Genomic DNA, 21,928 nt, shown 5'->3' on the forward strand with positions numbered 1-21,928 from the left:
GGGAAAAAATGACGCGCAGTAAGCGCCTCCTCTAGGTTTCCGGATGTGTTCATTTGAATTTTTGTTCCAGAGGGAAGTTCAAGAGACTTCGGTCGTTAGAAGCTGGAACTGGAGAGAAGAGACTGCTTGCGCTTTATTTATGAATATTATTAACGTGACACCAAACACCTATATATTTTTAGTGTTTTAGTCTTGGCTGCGATATTTTTTTCTGCTGAGTTAGTTTTTGATGTACCCGTTCGTTGTTTTCGTAAGATTTTAGATCACGCCTTTGTTTCTTACAGCTCAGTGCGTGAATACTTGCTTTGTTTTTGTACCCGTTAGTTCAGCGGGTTACAATGTCTTATGCTTATTAAAACTATATATATATAGTTGATATATATATATATATTGAGTGAAGGATCTCTATAATATACCATTGTTGTAGACTTAGTATAAGCTTGTAATAAGTTCGCATTTAATGTTTTATTTTATTTTCGTTGGTAATGATACAAAGTCTTTAAGGTACACTCTTGTGGTGTTTAGTACGTCTAGAAGATGCTAAAGACTATGCATTCTGAAGTGGTCGAATCAAAATCCAAGGAACGTGAGTAACGAGCTGCCTTCCTTTTTAAATAGATTTTAGCAGCTAGGTGGTTTTGCCGGAGTTTTCGTCTGAAAGTTTCATAATCATGAACGTATTATTCTTATGGCCATGCCAATAAAATGCGGCTTAACGAGTAGCTAATTATCGGCAGCTTGCCAAATGTTTTTAACATGTGCAAAAGTGTGTTTATAATTGTTGTAACTTTACTCGTCTCGAGGTTGTGAACTCTGTAAGCTTGCTGATGACTGTCCAAACAAGTATGGAGAGAAGATCACGCTGGAGAACCACAACCTTACTGTACACTACTTTTGCTTGGTGAGCGTTGTACATGAATGGTCTACACAGCACCTTTACGTAATTTACGTTTATGGTAATTTACATATCGCAGTACGTATGTAAACTATTGTGACACCCCCCCCCCCCCCCCCCCCCCGTCGTCGTCGACATTCACACATTGTTCAGGCCTACTTTACACACTAAAATTATTCTATACCAGCTTATGGCCAGTGGAGTGTATCAGCGTGGAGAGGAAGATGAAGGAATCTATGGCTTTTTAGTGGAGGACATCAAACAAGAGATACGCAGGTCTTCGAGATTGGTGAGTCTGTCACTTCTATTTTTCTAAGCTAAATTAGGTAAACTTGAAATTGAGAAAATTGTGGCCAGATCAGTGCACCTCTGAGACATGCAAGACTTGAATGAATGAATGTTACATTTATGTTGTTTTTTTCAAGACACATAACGAACCAAAGGGGAACCACTTCAACCCCCACCTATATGTAGCACGTACCTGGATGATGCGACTGCAGCCATTCTGTGTCAGTATGCTCACCATATATGAAATATGGTTATGCAACATGCCACAAATATATGGTTAAGAGGCTAGATTTGAAAGGGCCAGCAGTGGGGAAATTCTAGCCACGACATCAGGGTATCACCCCTACTCTTTCAAAACATGCTGAGGTATCTGTTTATGACCTTGGAGAGTAGGGCTGAATGATTTATCGTTTTGAAATCGAAATTGCTATTTGAAACAACGTGATTAGCAAATCGCATAGGCTGTGATTTAGGGCTTGCATTATACAGCATGTATAATTCACGGTTTAAAACTTGTGAGAATAGTTTTTCAAATTCACACCATCCACCTTGTGTACTAATCATTCTCACCAAACAGAAGTGGCCCTTTGCTATTGCGGATACGCCCACAAACGGCAAATACGTGAAAGCCAAGGGAAATGTTACATTCCCTTGTGAAAAAAATTATTGATTCCGCAGGGTTCCCCCTGGAGTTTGATTTCAATTCTTCACTTTTCTTTGTATTTTTGCTTCTACTAATCAAATTCTTCACTTTTTTTCAGCATCCGTTTTTTTTAGTCACTCTCTCGCCGCTTCTTAATAAATTAATCATTAAACCTTTTCCTTATAATGGGCGTCAATGGAGGGGAAACCGCTTAACGTAGTATAAAGTCCTTATTCTTAGCATTTCGGTTTAGATTTCTTGTCAGGTGAAAGTGTTTATGACCAGATATATGTGTGAGAAATATAGTGATTTTTGGTGGCTGTCTTGGTACATTAAACCACATTAAGCATTTTCACATTAAGCGTTTTAGAATGTCCCCACACTGATCGATAACATTTGCTACTTTTAAAATGGCCCATGCTCATTTGACATGGATGATTGACGTTCGTGTGTCCGGGGCGCCGGGCCAGTTTTGATTATGCCCTACGTGTGCTACGGTTGAAAATTGGGAAAAAATGAAATTCGACTTTTCAAAAATTCAAAATTCGTCATTTGAAAATTGAATTCGCCAGAGTGACGATTTGATGCCGTTTTTCTTCGTCACCATGGGTTCCGTTTTCGTCAATGGCGAGAGTGACGAGCGGCAGCGGGAACCCTGATTCCGCTGTTGAGCTATAATTGAATTACCTACCTATTTCATGGTCACAGATTGTTTACAGAAAGGTCCTATTATTAGTGGCCCAAGCAACGTTAGCGGCAGGATCCCTATTTTTTTTTGTGGAATTGTTTAATTTTTATTAGTTTAACTTAACAGCTTTTAAGAATTGTTGTGAATGTTCAGGGATGCACATAACTTTAAAAGCGATACATGCGAAAACCAGTTGTTGTAACAGTGCAAATGCATATATATTTTATGTGCATTTGCATTGATTGGACAAGAAATTATCCTGCATTTTACCCTTTATATATACCAATTTTTACTTTATGATTTCTTGTCATAGCTGAGCAAATGCATTTAAAACACAAACACATTTGAGCTGTTACAACAATTGATTGCCACAAGTATCGCTTATAAAAGTGAATGCGTACTTGCGTACCAGTTATGTGCATCTAGGGTTGGGTATCGTTTGGGGTTTTTTCGATACCGGTGCCAAATCGATACTTTTAAAATGGTACCGGTGCCTGAACCGATACTTTACAAAAGCCACAAGATGATGGTGGATGACTCAAGAATAAATTTTTATTGAACAAAAAATTGAATGCTTAAAATTGAACAATATATTAAAAGTTTAAAGTATATATGAATATATATGTAAATACAAAAAACAACAACAAAACATAAGCCACCTATGTAATGTTAATTTAACATTACATTAGCCTACTACTAACCTGCAGAAAGGTTGCTGTCGTCATCATAATCGGTGGACTCCTTTTTGCTACGGTTGGTATGACTGGGGCTGGGGTTATCCACACCGAGCGTGCCAGCACCCAATGACCGGACTGGGGAAACAAACTGAAACGTGGACTTAATACAAAGGACTAATGACAACAACCAGAATCAGCTGATCACATGGGGATCCCACATGAGGTTAATGAGAGGGCGTGGCACACGGAAGGAGCGGACGATCGGGGCAGGACAGGGGTAATCTTTATCGTTTTGGAAGCCATTAAGAAAAAAATGCTCTTCTTGTTTTATCCTGTTCATTTTGTGTTTATATGCTAAAAAAAGAAAAACAAAACCATATTTAGGTGTAATTTTGGGGGACCAGGAATCAATTAATTGGTTTTCCATTATTTCTTATGGGAAAATTCGATCAGAACTCGAATGGATTAAGTTCGACAACCGAGGTACCACTCTATTTATGAAACAAAGGGATTCAACATAAATTTCTCATGAACCTCTCTAGGAGTAATTTAAACAGCATGGATGAAAATGATTGATTGTCTCAGAGAACGCCTGCATGCTCATGCAAAAGCAGGTAAACTTTAAACTGATTCTTAAACATATAGTAGATAATCTTGAAAAGGAATAATCATTAAAATAAAAAAAAAACTTGCTAGATTTTTTTCCCCCCCCAATGAGAATGAAAATGTTTTAGGGAGACTTAAACTCCCTGCACTATAATATCTGTACCAAGTTGAAGGTAAGAAAAAGCCTGACCTTAATCTAGCTGACTGGTAATGTAACAATTGGATGTGCATAACATGCACTGTTGGTCTTCAGTGTTTCCTCTAGATTTACAGCTTTGGGGGGGGGGGGGTGGGGATGGCAGACGGATACCGACAGGATTCATGGTGTTCATGTGTTTCTTTTAATGACTGCATTAAAAAAATGCAGATATTTTTGTCTGCTTTTCAGGTGGTTGACGCAACATATTTTCTGACACGCGCTCTCTGTCCGCTGGTGGGAGTGTGCTCACCTGTGTGCTCACCTGTGTGCGCACATGTGTCTGTGCACATGTGTCTGTGCACGTGCATCGGGGCGGAACTCCGCTATGCGCAATACAGAGAGCAGAGGAGAATTGTAAACACGCGACCGTGTAGAGACAAAAATGACAAGCTGTGTGTAAATAAGATAAATAACATAAAGCTATTTAGTTTGTTTAATAAAAGGACAATTTATAGACCTGTTCTATAGGAAAGGTAACCTTAAATTACTTATGTTGTGATCTGGCGCTATATAGAAAATTTAATAAAATAAAATTAACTTGACCTTCTAAGGGGGCAGGAGGTGCCATTGGGGGGCGGCACAACCCTAATATAATGGTAGGGGAAACACTGGTCTTAATATTGCACATCGTCCAGTCTTGCTACAGCCATTTTTCCGATTTCAGTACAAAATACCCTGCCTCGAGTTATGTCATTTGGCCCTGGTACCAATTTTTACACCAGTGGAAAACCAACACCTTCAAGTTCTGTACTTTTGGTAACTTTTTGAAGTCACTGCTGAATGAGAGCAGCGGCAGGGAATGGGGAGTTGCTTATGCTTGTGTGTTTATTTTAAACGTGGGTCTGCAGTTCGCAAAATAAAAGTGCAATCTCTGTTCATACAAACCTCAATCTAAATTTTTTTAGGTTTTTTAGAATGTTCAAACAAAAGGTAATAGGGCTGTTATTTTTCTACAACTCACAATTTAGATTTTTTACCAGGTTACAGACGATTCAGGTCTTCTGCCAGCAGTTCCCTCCTTGCCCGTGCTGCTGCCTTTGGCATCGACACATGCAGTTCAACATTACAACTTCTACAGTTCTAATGTTTTCTCATTTAAGTCCAACAGACATCCATCGTGCATGACAATGTCACGCAACATACAGCATGCCACAAAGAATGCTGCAACCTTCTGAGGGCTATATTGTAATGTTCCACCTGACTTATCTAAATATCTGAAATGCCTTTTCAGCAATCCAGATGTCCTTTCATTTACAGTACATGCTTAATTCTGATAATGAATTCAAGACTTTTTACAATATTAATGAAATTAAGTGAAATAAAATAAAACAAAAAACCATTAGTGCACCTCAAGGTCATACCTGTGTCCGTAATGAGCACAAGGCACCCACACGTTTCTAAAAGGCACTGCTTAAATACCATTTAACAATGTGCCAGGGACTTCAGACGTGCTTTTTTGTAGTTGTTGATAAAAAACGCAATGACATGCGTTGGCTTAAAATAGTTTTGCGCCTGGCCTTCATTTAAAAAAACAGCACTCCGACAAGCAGAAAAAATCATTTACCATTTTGAAGACGTGTGCACATGGTGTGAAAATAAGCAATGTGCTGGTATGAAACTACCAAAATCGCTTCTGAGTTGCTTTTTGCACAGGTGGAAAATAGAGCCCCAAGTAATTTTATTTTTCGAATACATGTATTAGCTACAGCTGGCTGGTAAACAGTAATTTTTATTGGTATACAGATAGATGTGGTGGGATTAAGGTTATATTGACCATTGTCATGTACATATCAGGGTTTGTACTGTCATCAATATCCTGGAAAAAATCATGGAATCAAGAAATCATATTTTCCAGACCTGGAAAGGTTATGGGGAAAAAAAAAATACCAGAAAGTATTGGAAAAATCATGGGGTTTTTGAGAACTATGTTTTTTTTTTTAAATCAACATTCGCAATATAACTCCATCTCTCTCAAGAGATATCTTGATTATACTTTACACGTCAGCACAGGAGTATGGAAGGCCTTTGGGCCAAAAAAACCCCGAGAAAATACGTTTCGACACTGCATTTTTTCCCTCTCTTGACAAAACATTTTTCTACTCAATATGTTGAGGCATGGTAGTTTCCTACGGAGCATTTATGTTACAATTTGCATTTAAAAACTGGTGGTAATATGCACTTTTATACCACGTCAGCATGGTACAAATGTACACAGCTTTTGCTAACTTTGGCCAGCTGGCTGGCATGAGATTTTCTATCTAGACAAGAAAGAATTTTTGTGAAATTTGAGAGTACCAAAAGTATGAGACTTCAAGGTGTTGGTTTTCCACTGGCGTAGAAACTGGTACTGATGCTGAATAATATCACAGCGTGAGGTGGGGTGTTTTGCACTGAATTCGAAAAATGGCTGTAGTGTGTTATAGGGCTGGATGATGTGCAATATTAATACCAACATTGCATGTTATACATATGCAATTCTCAGATCGATAGTCAGATTAAAGATCAGCTTTCTTAGTGTTAATTCTGTACGGACATTATAGTGCAGGGAGTTAAAGTTTCACTACAACATTTTTATCCTGTCAGAAAAAAAACTTTAGCTAGCTTTACAATTTTAATTATTCCTTTTATAGATTATCTAATATGTTTAAAAATCAGCTTAAAGTTTACTTCCGTTACTTTTGAATGTGCGCTGCATACATTCTCCGAGACAATCAATCATTTGCATCCTTGCTGTTGAAATCACTCCTAGATGGGTTCGTGAAATATTTATGAACTCTTTGTTTTATAAACATTTTATAAACATTTGTAATGGCAAAATCAAATCACTATATAACAAAATCACAGCATGTAGTCCTACACTGTAAAAAATAATCTCGTAAAAAAAAGGTAAAATGACTGGCAGCAGCGGCTGCCAAACAAAAACTGTAAAATTACAGTAAAATGTTTTATTTCAAATGAAGTGCAAAAACATTAAATTTACAAAAAATGTCCGTTATTCTTATACATAAAAACACTGTTATTTTAGTTTTTCTTATTATGATCAAATACCTTAATTAAAAGGGCAATTCCAAAAAATAAAGCAAAAAAATATCTGTAAAAAATATCAGATGACTGGCAGCAATGGCTGCCAAACAAAAACCATAAAATTAAAGTAAAATATAGTAATTCGAATTAAGTGAAAAAACTTAAATTAAATGAAGTGTTAAAGGAAAATGGCATGTTTTTAAAAAAAAAATTAGGCAATTTGCAGTCAACCTCAGAGTTAGATAAGAGGGTGCATACCCTTCTCTTAGCTGTGCTTGTAATGCCCAGTCTGACACTGTTAATCTAGTTTAGCGTAATTCACTGGGAGTAGATGTCTAGCTATAGCCTACAACTCCTAAAAAGGATGGCATCCATTTCTATTGAATTATGCTAGGCAAATGGTGTCAGACTGGGCATTGCAAAAAGAGAGAAGAGAAGCATATGCACCGTCTTATGTAACTCTGGGGTTGACTACAAATGAACAAATCAAAAAGCTGGTGTTTTCCTTTAAGCTTAAGACTAAGCACTTATTTTAGAAGACGAAACCGATAAAACCATAGAGAATTATAACAGTGCAATACAAGTATGCCTATGGCACTAAATACAATGCAAAGATTCAGTTTTGTAGAATTAGGCCTACAGTATGGTATAGACCTATAGTTTTTAAACATGGTGATCAAGTGTGGGAGTGGTTGGGAGGGTCCACTGCAAATGCCTCCCGCAACATTATTCAAAGTTTAAAAGTTTAAAGTTTGCTTCTTACCTCCCTGTCAGTTGGACCACCAAAATGCAATACAAGTCCGGGACTATGTTGCATAGGTGTAGCTTGCACAATTTTTTTTTTAAATAATATTGCAAGCCCTCCTAACCAAACATACAGTGAAATCGTGAAAGGTGACAATACATTGTACCCCATAAAGAGTTATCCTCTTCTAAACTGGCAGTAGTCCACTGGATCCTTGGTGCATCAAGGAGGGGTGGGGTGGGAGAGAGAAGACAAGAACATTAAAATTTAACATTCAAAAGAACAGGTTAACTAGGGGCGCTTTTCCACCGCACAAAGTATGGTACTTTCGGTACGGTACTTTCGCTTTACCATTGACTTCCGGTCGAGTACCAGTACCGAAATCTCGAGTACCGAAAGTGCCAAACCAGTTGGGGTACTTCTTTGGTACTTCGGTACTTTGGGGTGGGACTTGCAAACGTATTTGCTGTCGATTGGTTATGCAAATAGCCTGCCGCTGAAACACAAAATACAACCGCCATCTTTTGAAATACACAGCGAGAAACAAAATAAAAAGCAGTAGAAACAAAAATATAAAAAAGTAAAATGGAAGGATGGACAAACGAGGAAACACAGGCTTTAATCGCCATATGGTCGGATGAACAGATCCAGTGGGATTTGGATGGCACGACTCGAAATAAAAAAGTTTTTGCCGTTCCGAGCAGTTCAGTTTCCCTATGTTTCCCCTGTCGCGCGCTGATTTGTACACGGTTTCGCTGTTGTTTTCATGTCTTTTTACGAGGTAAACCAGCCATATATTAATTTTGAAACATCACATGCCTTTTCTATGTTTTTTGTTTTTACAGATAATAAATTAAATTCGCTGGATAGAGGTATTTCTTGATGAAAACGGTATAGTATTGCTTAGAGGTCGACCGATATTGAATTTTACCGATACTGATAGCTAGGTTGGTCCGTACTTGCCGATAACCGATTAATTAACCGATAGTTTTTAAAATGGATACTGGATTTAAAAAAAAAAACTAAATTAAAACACAACACTACATGTAAAATAGTACTAAACTTTATTACAAAAACCAAACAAAAAAACAGTACTGAATCATGAAAATGTGCTATATGAAATAAATATGAATATATTAATAAATATTGAGGTAAATTAAAGACACTTTTTCGTTCAGTTTGAAAGCATAACACTCCAAATAAATAAAAAAAAGTTACATACAAAATGAATTATAATAATAATTATATAATTATATAATATTATAATTATATATAATATTAATTATATAAATGTATATTATATGTGTAGTCTCCCACTATATTTGCTTCTATTTTGAAAACTTTTTTCTCTCTCCATAGGCAGAGGTTGACCAAACTGTTTGTGTAATCTGTTAACAACGCTCATTATATACCCGTCTTTTTAGGCAAGAACCAGATAATGAGTGTCACGTCAAGAAATGGTTTTAATACGAAGGGAGCTGTATTACGTGATAACAAATTTAATAAAAACAAAAAAGTTAGGCCTATAATAGTAATGATTTCATTTCAAACAACAAATATATTATATAGAGAAGGTGAGCAAAGTATCAACAGAGCTTTTTGAAACTCTGAATCAGTAAAACACTGCGTCGCAAAAAGATTCACTGTTTCGAAGCGCTCCAGTCGGATCCCCCCATCCCCCCGGCAATTCGCACACTGTGCCTGAAGATAAAAAGAACTGAAATCGAATGCATTCCTGATGGTAACAATCATGACATTAAACATTTGGGTCGGACTTGCGTGTATTTTTGCCACATTATTTTAACCGCTTGATGTACTGCTAATGTTAGCGTCCTCTCAGCCTTGTCGACAAACATACTGCTGTTCTTTCTCCAATGCAGAATCTAATCAACAAATGAATTACTTTATATTGAGATGAAAACATGTACTGTAGTGTACTGTATACATACCTTTTCGCTGTCTGTGTTTTAAACGTGCATTTGAAGTGTCAGCGTTGTCCGTGCACCGCGCTCTCTCCAGGCAGCTTGCGCTCTCCTTGCAACTAACAGTATCACGTATAGATATATATGTTGGCTCTCGCACTGTATAAGGACAACGGACCGTTCTCAGCCGCTTCAGCTCTGACGCAACCCGGAAAAACTATCGGCGTGGATTTTTGCAGATAACCGATAGTTCCGGGAATCAACTATCGGTGCCGATTAATCGGCAAATCGACCTCTAGTATTGCTTATAAGACTATATTGTGCATATAAGTACAAGTATAAGTACGATCTACTGTATTCACATGTAATAATGTACCTGAGTGATTTTCAGACATTTCACATACCTCTTTGCTTTAATATTAGGGGAAACATTATTTCCTGATAGACAGGAGAAATATAGGGAAACTTAATTGCCCGGAACACCGTAATACCAAGCCGCTTGGAAGAAATGGGGCACACGCGAAACACCGAACAATGCCGCTTGAAAATCAAAAAACATAGTTAAATAATTTGTTTGCTTTCAAAAGACTGAATTAGCAGTAAGCTAATTCTTACTGCTTTGATCGGCTTAGCCAAAGTAAGTGTACCTACGTAAACGTAATTGAGGGCAGCATGATTTGGATTTTACTGAATCTTATACTGTGATAGAAGCTGACATAACAATAAACCGCATTTTCCAGCCTCAACTGTTAGTTTTAATTTTGGGCTGTCAGTCAGGGGCAGTAACTGATGATGTCTTTTGGCGCCGGTACCATTTTTTACGCCAGTGGAAACCGACATTTCAAAGGTTAAAAAAAAAAAAAAAAAACAGTAGAAAGTGTTTCTATTTTGAGGTGAAGAGATGGGTCTCACCCAGAGGTTGAGTACTCTGTGACTGAGACTTTTTATACTCAACTGGGTATTGGAAATGAAATCTTGGTCTGGATTTGTACTCTTTGGACCTGAAATCTCCATCTCTGGTCTCACCTAATACATGTCAGGACATGATAAAAATCATCTGGTGCTTACCTGGTTCTAAAATATATCTAACCACAAGTGCACAAAAATGTAGATTCCACCATTAATTATTTATTAAAAAAAAATAAACACAAAGCCAAAATGGATAAGACTTGGAAGCACACCCTTGCTGCTTCCATAGGATTTAAATGGTTAAGCAATCAGACAGGGCTCCAGAGTGTAACTATATGCACATCTATGAGGCCAGAATTATTAAAAAATATATATTTTTTTTAAATAGCTGGCTGTGTACACAGTCTTAAAGGGAACTCTGACATGATGAAACCTATAGCCTTGTTTTTAGAAGTCTTTGTGCATCATCTGTAGCCAAAAAATAATAATAAAAAAGAAAAGAAATGGTTCAATACTGACCGAGCTGTTGTGATGGACGCCCCTTTGTACTGGTGGAATTTCCACAGTCCCAGCTGAACAGCACATGGAGATGACCAGTCAGCGTAAATATATATGAAGATTAAGGACAGTAGTGATCGACCGATATTGATTTTTTATTACCGATACTGATACCAATTATTTGCATGTTTATGTGCCCGATAACCGATATTCAGAACAGATATTTATTTATTATTATACTTCTGTTTTTCACACAATGATTACAACACCACTGAACAAACTGTTTTATTTATAACAATCACTCCCTCCTTGCATACAAATCAAAACTCTTATTTATACACCAATAAGAGGGGTCTGAAAGTGCAAAAAATACAAGAAGTGCACTGTTACTGAAGTGTTTTTGTTCAAAAATAAAATCTTCAATGAGTTAAAAAAAAAAAAAAAAAACATGTAACATTCTTAGCCACTTGGAAAAAAAATTACGTTGCTGTTTTAATGCAGCTTAATACTCCCAGTTGAGCAGAACGAGGTTGTAGTGTAGAAAACAGAGTCTACAGAGAAAAGCATGAGCAGCAACACTAACATTACCAATAAGCAAAATAAATATAGAATGTCTGTTTTCAAGCATAGGAGTCATATCAACTTTGCAGAAATGTAACTTCATTTTAAACTACAGTTTTTATTAGGTTTATAAAGCTGTTTATAGGCTAAAGAGTGAAGAATAATTTGCTGGATAATGTTAATTTACTAATGGTGAGCATATAGACAATATGAGAGAGAATTAAATTCAGCGCTTTTATTTACAACATGTGCTTATTAATGGCTGTATATTATTTAATTCAGGCAAAGTTACGTCTTTATTGTGACAGGATTTGACGGATTATCTTATGTGACTCTGTGAGTTCGTCTTTATTTCTTAGAGCCAAGCTGCATAAACTACATATCAGTCATTTATGTAACACATCTAATTTGTGCATTAATAGCTGTTATGTTAAATAAAGTTTACTAAATATAGCAAAGCAAGTAAGTATACTTTACCTGTGCACGCAGTTGTTGTTTCCCCTCAGACGCCGTGCTGCAATGGCGATCATGCGCGTAATTCTCGAAACACCCACAAGATGGCGGCGTTTATCGGTGAACCCGATATTACAAAACTGATAACCGATTATGGTAAAATGCTTAAATATCAGGAAAAATATCGGTAAATCGATATATCGGTCGATCTCTACACAGGAGTCTGCATTTGGTCCACCCTCTTAGTCCACTGCTTTATTCTGGCTGTATACAGTTGTGAACATGCAAAGGGGATATAGTCAGAGGCATCACGCCACCTTCAGAGCGCAAATATACGTTAAACATTCAACATGACAAAAATAGTTAAGCAAATAATATATAGTAGTCAGGGCTTCAGTTCTCCATACTGAGTATACTTAAATTCTCCAGTGTGTTCTGTACAATCTTATACAATAAAAACAATAATAAATTGATTTAAAAAAAATAATAATAACATCCTGTGATCATATAAGTGAGATACGCACCTGAATACAATTGCGAACATGCAAAGGGGAAGAAGTTATAGTCCCTACGTCTTCTCTGCTGTGTGAGGTAACAGAATCATGTGAATACTTTCGTGCATTTACAAAATGTGAACATTTTAGTACAGTTTGTGCATTTAACTATACACAACATACACTCACCTAAAGGATTATTAGGAACGCCATACTAATACAGTGTTTGACCCCCTTTCGCCTTCAGAACTGCCTTAATTCTACATGGCATTGATTCAACTAGGTGCTGAAAGCATTCTTTAGAAATGTTGGCCCATATTGATAGGATAGCATCTTGCAGTTGATGGAGATTTGTGGGATGCACATCCAGGGCACGAAGCTCCCGTTCCACCACATTCCAAAGATGCTCTATTGGGTTGAGATCTGGTGACTGTGGGGGCCATTTTAGTACAGTGAACTCATTGTCATGTTCAAGAAACCAATTTGAAATGATTTGAGCTTTGTGACATGGTGCATTATCCTGCTGGAAGTAGCCATCAGAGGATGGGTACATGGTGGTCATAAAGGGATAGACATGGTCAGAAACAATGCTCAGGTAGGCCGTGGCATTTAAACGATGCCCAATTGGCACTAAGGGGCCTAAAGTGTGCCAAGAAAACATCCCCCACACCATTACACCACCACCACCAGCCTGCACAGTGGTAACAAGGCATGATGGATCCATGTTCTCATTCTGTTTACGCCAAATTCTGACTCTACCATTTGAAGTCTCAACAGAAATCGAGACTCATCAGACCAGGCAACATTTTTCCAGTCTTCAACTGTCCAATTTTGGTGAGCTCGTGCAAATTGTAGCCTCTTTTTCCTATTTGTAGTTGAGATGAGTGGTACCCGGTGGGGTCTTCTGCTGTTGTAGCCCATCTGCGTCAAGGTTGTGCGTGTTGTGGCTTCACAAATGCTTTGCTGCATACCTCGGTTGTAACGAGTGGTTATTTCAGTCAAAGTTGCTCTTCTATCAGCTTGAATCAGTCGGCCCATTCTCCTCTGACCTCTAGCATCAACAAGGCATTTTCGCCCACAGGACTGCCGCATACTAGATGGTTTTTCCCTTTGCACACCATTCTTTGCAAACCCTAGAAATGGTTGTGCGTGAAAATCCCAGTAACTGAGCAGATTGTGAAATACTCAGACCGGCCCGTCTGGCACCAACAACCATGCCACACTCAAAATTGCTTAAATCACCTTTCTTTCCCATTCTGACATTCAGTTTGGAGTTCAGGAGATTGTCTTGACCAGGACCACACCCCTAAATGCATTGAAGCAACTGCCATGTGATTGGTTGATTAGATAATTGCATTAATGAGAAATTGAACAGGAGTTCCTAATAATCCTTTAGGTGAGTGTTAGAGGAATTTGTACTGAATTCACGTTTTCAATTTTCATTAAAAGGCACTGAAGTTCTTACCATGGAAATGCTGTTGGTCCAGGTTGGCAGTGTACGTTACTCGCCGTCAAATGCTTAAGAGGAGCGTCTGTTCAAAATGAAGATCAGTGGCGCGATTTGAAAATTGTGCCAAGGCTGCGGGCTGTGCACTGAGCTAGAAGCGGTTGGGCTGCTGTGCGCATGCGCGCAGATGGTTGGCTTAGATTTTGAAGCACTGACCCAGAGCTATGATAGCCTGATAGTGTTTTAAGCAATAATGAGTGCAAGTTCACACTTCATGTTAACTAATTAAAAGTTCAGTTCATCCAGAAAAACAAAATAAACTCACGTTCATACTTTTTGCCGGTTTCAACTAAGGTTTTTTTATGGCAATATTATGTAATACCTCTCTTTAGTGCATATAAAGCAACCTATACATTTTACATAGACACACCCACAATATGCAAAAGTTATTAAAAGAAAAAATAGTGATGATGTGGTCTCATTTTTTTAGATTGTGGGGGGGTGGACTAACACATGCATGGATGCTGAGTATATCAGTCCTCTAAATGTACTAATTCATGATTTTGGAAGACATGGAGCTGATCTACATAAGCATGAGGGGCTACTGCTGCCTCACCTGTGCAATTCCATTCTGGATAATCTTTTTAAAAGTAATTTAAAAAAACATTGGACTTAGAAGTTAAATGTCAAAGTAATGTAAAACGAATAGGATTTACCTCAAAATTACAAAGAGAAATGCTCAATTTCTAGTATGGTCATAAATCTTTAAATTATGAATTTCTTTTTAAATTACAATTAAATGTTGTGATTTTACATAAATTTGTACGTAATTTGAGAAAAACAGTATTTTTCCTTTTAAAAATGTGAAATACGTGTAATTTTTCATTACTTGCATTATGCGTAAAATAAAGGTTGGTTTTTTAATTCAGGGATAATTTCTGTAATTTTACAGAGTTTTGCAGACAGCTTTTACAAAAGAGAAGCTACTGTAAAAAATGACGGTTATTTTCTGTAAAATTACCTCTTTTTTTTTTTTTTTACAGTGTAGTACAGTGGTACCTTGGTTTGCCGAGCATAATTCGTTCCGGAAACATGCTCGTAATCCAAAGCACTCGTATATCAAAGCGAATTTTCCCATAAGAAATAATGGAAACTCAGATGATTCGTTCCACAAACCAAAAATGTTGATATAAAAATGGTTAATACAAAATATAAAGTAAAAATACATAAAACAAATTAACCTGCACGTTACCTTTGAAATGAATCGTGGATGGTGTGAGGGACACGAGAGAGGAGAAGAGGAGGGTTATTTTGTAGGACAACTTTCAATAGAGTAATCTTGTGTATTTAATCTGCTTCTTTAATAATCATAGTATAAAGTGTAACCTAAAGTGTTTTGGGGCACTTTTCAAAGACTTTTTTACAAGATGAGGTCCAGGCACGCCATTGATCAGTTTCGCAGATCACATTACACCCTCAGTTTCATTTATCAACAAGCAGGGCATAAAAATGTCTTAAAACGTATTGAATTGGGGTTGAACCAATTAAGGCCTTAAATAGTCTTCTAAAGTCTTAAATTTAAGTTTACTTGGTCTTAATTTTTTTGAGGTTGTAAACATTCGCAGTGGTCCCCTCTTATCCGTGGTTTTGCTTTCTGCCATTTCAGTTACCTGTGGTCTGAAAATATTAAATGGAAAATTTCAGAAGTAATTAAATTTTAAATCGTGTGCCTTTCTGAGTAGCCTGATGAAGTCTCGCACAGTCCAGGATGTCATTCATCCCTTTGTTCAGTGTATCCATGCTTTATACATTACCCTCCCATTAATCATTTAGTAGTCGATATCAGATCAACTGTCATTGTATGGCAGCGGTATGTTCAAGTGACCATTTTGTTATTTTTTCTTTTAAATCAACTTCATTTAAAAACCATTGCTTGTGAAGAAGGGTGAGTACCGTACAGTAAGATATTTTTAGAGACCACATTCACATAACTTATTACAGTATATTGTTAAAAATGTTCTGTTGTAAGTTTCTTATTGTCCCTGATTTATAAATTAAATGATCATAGGTATGCATGTATAGGGAAAAAATTGTATTTATAGGGTTTAGGCCTATCCTCCATTTCAGGCACCAGCTGGGGGTCTCGGAACATATTCCACACGGATAAGGCGGCCGTTTTATATTGTGAATATATAAACAATTTCTGTTGTCATTTGAAATTTATCAGAGTTGTCGTAATCTGGTTTAGTTTTTAGGCCTAGATTTTCTCATTAGGCTAACTATCTGACTCTGTCTAGACCTGTAACGCTTGCAAGAAGAAGGGGGCCTCGGTTGGCTGCAACATTAAAAGCTGCAGAAAGGTGGTCCATTTGCCATGTGGAATCCAACAAGAGTTTATATTCCAGTTCACTGGACAGTTTCCGTAAGTATGTCTTTCACATTGACATGTAGCAATTTTCCTTTATATAAAAAAAATAGGTTGATTTCTGCCATTAAGTTTTGTTAGGGCTATATGAATTATAACTTATCGGTGAAGAACAGTGTTTTTCCATAGAATAACAGTTGTGAATACAGAAATGTAAAACTAAGCCTTAATCCAGTAGCAGAGTTGTAATCTATCCTTATTTATAATTATTATTAGGGATTGGCCAATATAAATTTTTTCAAAGCCAATACCAATTATTGTTGACCTGAGCAAACCACTAGTTTAACATTAAGTTGATGATTTGATTTTAACTGATTTTGCACAGCAAGAAGCCTGGAATGTTAGTAGAACTTGTTTAATGTTGCACTTCATCCCAAAACTGAAAAAAAGATGTTTTAGAGGGGCTTTCGTGCTATCAGTATATCTTGGTTCTGTTAGGAGTTGCCTAGTTTTGGAGAAATACCGGCTGTAGAAAGGTTTTCTCTCAAATATAATGGGAATGTGTGGCATTCTTTCTGTGGTGATGAAAGCACCAAAAAATACGTTTGAAAAGTTAAGCAGTAATGCCTCTTGCCTGAAATCATGACCTGGTTACTCAAGATAATTCACTTTGTAGTGAGCAGTTTAACATAGGAACCATTTTCCTGTACCGAACTCCCCATACCAAATGTTTCACTGTGCAGAAGATGCTGCCGATTGGTGTGTGGAGTCCGTCCGTCCGTCAGACAAATGTCATTCAGTCCCATTATATTCCAGAAAAGGCTGACTGACATTTCTACATCCAGTATCTCCAAAACTAAGCAACTGCAGGCAGAACAACCTACATGGCTTGCTAGCACTAATGATCCTCTAAAATACACCTTTTTCAGTTTTGTGGTGAATTGCCCCTTCAAAATTTTACATATTCTATTGTGCCTACAATGTTATCTGGGTGCACTCACAGTTTTCTTTAGCAGCAGAAGTAAAAACCCTAGCGGGAGCAGAAGGGATCATAAAACAGTTCTAGCACAGAGCTCAACTGAAACCCAAATCATACATCATTCTTACTTTGTGTGTAGTCCTAGCCTACTTTTTGGACATAGGGGATAATTGCTGGTTGGTCACTGTCAGATATCAACAGTAGGATATTTGCCTGATATCGTTAATAAATTAATATCGTTATGTTACTCAGGCTTAGCACCTATCAATTGGAAATCAAAACAATGTGGACAATGGGCCATTCTGTGAAATAGACACACCTTGATCATTCATTGGCTTGGGGGAAATTTTGCAGGAAATCAGAGAGATTGGACCAAAAATTGAATATAGACACTTTCTACCCTCTCCGATCAGAGAAATGTGGCAATTTGAGTTGAATAATGGCTATGGATGTCTGAAAATGCCAGCATTTATGTGATTCCTTGCTTCAGGATTACGAAGAATCTCAGATGGCTGCAAACTAAAATAAAATATGTGTTGGAAACTTCAGTGTAATATAGTTGTCCGTGTTCTTAAAAACTACAGTAAAATCCTGTTATAGTGGACTCTCTTATAATGGAACATCGTCTATAACGGACGAGGTCTGCTGGTCCTGGCTGTGTACCTTTAAGAACATGCAGAAAAAGCATCGGATATAGCAGACTCGCATATAATGGAATTTCACTTATAATGGACAAACAATTTGGTTCCCATGGCTGATTTAGCTGTAGTTTTGTCCGGCTGTAATGAACATGCAGGCTTCGCCTACAAGGCGCATGGGCGTGCCAGTGATATCTAGTGCAGATACGTAGTTGGGATTATTAATAGTTACGCATTTGGTCAGGTAAAGTTGGATTACTGCATGTACAATATAATAATCTACACCACAAGTATATCTGCTGGGGTGTGGCATGAGTAAATCGTGTCCTGTATTTGTGTTCTGGGCATACAGCAACTCTGGATATAATGGACTTTGGATATAACGGACTGTTTTGCCAGGTCCCTTGAAGTCCGTTATGAGTGGATTTTACTGTATAACAGAGCATGTGAGCGGAGTGGAACGGTGAGAATTTCCGCTCCTCGCTCACTAGGCTGTTGGCTCCGCCCACTCCTCCGTTCTAATTCGCACTACGCCGCTCCGCTCAACACCGCTCCTCGCTCCATTAAAATTTCCTCCCGCTCCAGTGAAATCGCTCCACACTCGCTCCAATTTAAAAGAGGGACAAATAATCTGCATGCCTAACAAATGTCACCTTAAACCGAAGCCTTGTATCATAAAGAAATATGAGCAATGGCAACATTGCCACTCAGAAAATATTGATTTTTAAGCAACATATATAGGCAACAACGGACACGTTTGGCAATGGCATTCCACACAAAAATAGGCTTAAAAATAAAGGAATCAATGGTCTTAATAGTCTAAAGAATATATAGGCTAAGCATCTACGTTTTAAATTCCTCAATTTTTTCTGTTGATGCTGTTGCTGCGTCTCTATAAAATAAAATTTCACTAACAGCATTACGTGAAATTTAAAAAATCCTATTAGACCTACTTTGAATGGCAAAACAAATTTATTTGATTACCAATATTTACCAATATAGGCTTTTATACTTTAATTTATAGACTTATACTACAACCATATAAAACTTGCTCACTTTTTGCTCTGGCTTCCGGCTGTTCGCATAAAACACTCTCGTGTTTCTGAGAAAAATGATTCCAAAGTGAATCTACTCACTGAAACAGTTTCACCACCTTGTTATTCTTGCTCTACATTATTGTCATCTATACGTTTGATAAGAATATTACACTTGTATGATCTATCAGTTTCCTTTGTGAAATACTTTGCGAATTCCTTCTCGGCCAATTTCTGTAATAGTCTTGATAATTGTACAGATGAATTCTGGGTAGATTTGGGCACGCTTCAGAATCAGCGGTATCGGAGCGAAATTGGAGCGAGACACAGCGACCGCTCCAGCCTTAATTAAAAAAAACCACTCCGCGCTCTGACTAAATTCCGACCGCTCTGCTCCGCTCACATGCTCTGCTGTATAAGCACATAATGAAATGTTAATTTTGGCAAAATACTCTTATAATTAAATAAAACATCCATACCACAGTTCATAAACATGGGCTTAACAGCAGCTTTACCCTACAGCACCACCCCAACCCTGGCATCAAAGTACGTGGTAGCAAGAGGCACTCTGGTACGCTAAAGTGTGTGTGTGTCAGCAGTGGGTATAAAACAGGCTTAATATACGCAAGTAGTAGTATATGTATTCATGATACAATGATTGAGTAATCTGTTTTCTCTCGATAGATCTTTCTGTAAAGACCATCGTCCTGTTCAAATCCAGCCCCTGTCATCGTACACCAGCAACCCACTCTGTTGCTCTGTGTGCTTAGAATCTGTAGAGCCTGTCCTGTCCTACACAGTGCTCAAATGTCCGTGTTGTCATAGTGGCTGGTTTCACCGGGATTGTTTACAGGTAAATGTTTTATGTTCTTTGTTTTTATCCCGTGTTTATTCAGCAAGTTTGATCTGAGGCTTAGTTTCAATGCAATTTACAAACTGGTTTATTATGATGGTTTATCATTATTACAGATGAACAGGCATCTCAAACACAATGCATTTATTACTGGTACAGCTATTTAGCTTATTTATAACATTATCAATTGTCTAGAGGTGGCATGGTACAGCAGTGGTTAGCACTGTTGCCTAACACCCCTGCGTTTTGAATCTCTGCTCTGATCACATGTGTGAAGTTTGCATGTTCTTTTCATCTTAGGGTTTCTTCTGGGTTCTCCAGTTTCCCCCCCACCCATAAACATGCTGTGGTGAAGTTTTAATGCTGATGAGCTCCTTCTTGACTTATGCCCTTACATATTGCTTAATACAATGTGTATATAATATTCCCCCCCCCCCCCATTATAATGGTAGGGGGAACACTGGACTTGTGCCTTGTAACCCAATTCATATTAAAAGTAGCAATCTATATCCCCATTTAATATGTTACTATATTGTATGGGCACCCTTTCACATATGTGACAGTTGGGGGCAGAAGATCACCCACAAATGTGAAAATTTGCTAATAATACTTGGGTTCATATTTAAAAATGCAAAATTAATGACACTGAAAAATTTTAAGTTACTGCGAGAAAAGTCACACAGTCACAGGGGCAGCTAACTCATGACAGGTTGGTTGCTGAGACAGATATGCGGCGTATCCTAGACAAAAACCTTGGAACCTAAAAATAACTTAAATGCAGTATGCACAAATTAAATATCACCAATATTTATTATATGATTTCATGTGATCCAAATCATTCTCAGTACAGTGGTACCTCAGTTCTCGAACTCATTAGAACTCAAATTTCTGAAGTCGAACCAAGCAGTTAGAAAAAAAATTACCTAGAGCTCGATCTAAATCTCACAATTCGAACTTTTTCAGATTCGATCTGGAGTTCTGAACAGATTAAGTTTGAGTTCTGAGGTACCACTGTATTTATATTTTTGGCTCGAGCTAGCTCCAAAAATATTTCTATTTAACTGTTCATTGCCGTCTCGCAAATAACCAAAATCTCAAGAAGCAATTGCATCTTGAATCTGACACTTTCTTAACATCAAGCGGGCATAGTATTGTTTGTTTAATTTAAATGGGGAAAAAGTGGATTAGCATTTTTATTTTGTGGTTCTGTATAATTTGGTCATTAATGATATCGGGGATACATTATCATGTGGTATTGGCTATATTGTCACAGGGATGAGTATATGAGCACTGTATAGGACTAATATGCCCCTCTTTGTTTAATAAATATTGCAATATTCAGCCATTTTTTTTCTTGTCAATTCATTACTGACTACAAGGACTAGGGGGCAGATATTTTTTTTCTGTTTTGATGTTTTTAGTGTGGGTTTTTTTTCTGACATTCTAAAACACAAATTTTAAACCTTTATGATTTCAAGCAAATCTATAAGCTTATGCTGAGTGTAAAAAACTAATCTGAGAATCATTTGGCCTTTTTACTTTCAGCGCCAAGCAAACAGTGCTGCCATGTTCTTCTTCAGGTGTACAATTTGCAACAATAAGGATAAATTTCAACAGGAAATGCTCCGGATGGGAATTCACATACCAGAAAGGTAATTCAATTTTGTTTTCAAGTTTGTTTTTTTTTTCGTTCTAAAGTTACTGACACAGACATGGTATTGACTTTGGTACTGTGTGCCCTTTTTATACAGAGATGCATCATGGGAACTTGAGGAAAATGCATATGGGGAGTTACTGCAGGTGTACCAGCACTGTGATGCTCTCAAGTGCAGATGTGATAATGGCCGAGGGTACAGTGCAAACGATGGGTAAGGTTGAATTAGCTTGCTTCTGTGCTTTATTTTACATTGTGGAGATAATGCTAACTGATACGAGATTAATTTTTGTCTTTGTGCAAGTGAGATTATGCAAATACAATGAAATTTAGTAGTTGCCTTTGTAAGTACATAG

At 37.4% G+C, this 21,928-nt stretch overlaps 1 protein-coding gene across 6 annotated transcripts in view; it reads left to right on the plus strand.

Moving 5' to 3' along the window:
* The window catches only part of g2e3 (G2/M-phase specific E3 ubiquitin protein ligase), a 70,540-nt gene continuing 48,612 nt past the window's right edge, over positions 1–21,928 (plus strand). For 5 of the 6 annotated variants that reach the window (XR_002836804.2, XR_002836805.2, XR_002836806.2 and 2 more), the window contains exons 1-7: positions 42–586; positions 804–901; positions 1,083–1,184; positions 16,347–16,471; positions 19,750–19,918; positions 21,464–21,570; positions 21,670–21,786. Coding sequence is in view for 3 of the 6 variants with exons in the window: in XM_023800698.2 (XP_023656466.1) it covers positions 538–586; positions 804–901; positions 1,083–1,184; positions 16,347–16,471; positions 19,750–19,918; positions 21,464–21,570; positions 21,670–21,786 (767 nt within the window). In the remaining 3 variants the exon portion in view is untranslated. Of the gene's footprint in view, positions 19–41; positions 587–803; positions 902–1,082; positions 1,185–16,346; positions 16,472–19,749; positions 19,919–21,463; positions 21,571–21,669; positions 21,787–21,928 lie in introns of those variants that run through there. The other variant, XM_023800697.2, reaches the window with a different exon arrangement.

Source organism: Paramormyrops kingsleyae, chromosome 14, assembly GCF_048594095.1.
Source record: "Paramormyrops kingsleyae isolate MSU_618 chromosome 14, PKINGS_0.4, whole genome shotgun sequence".
Taxonomy (NCBI): domain Eukaryota; kingdom Metazoa; phylum Chordata; class Actinopteri; order Osteoglossiformes; family Mormyridae; genus Paramormyrops; species Paramormyrops kingsleyae.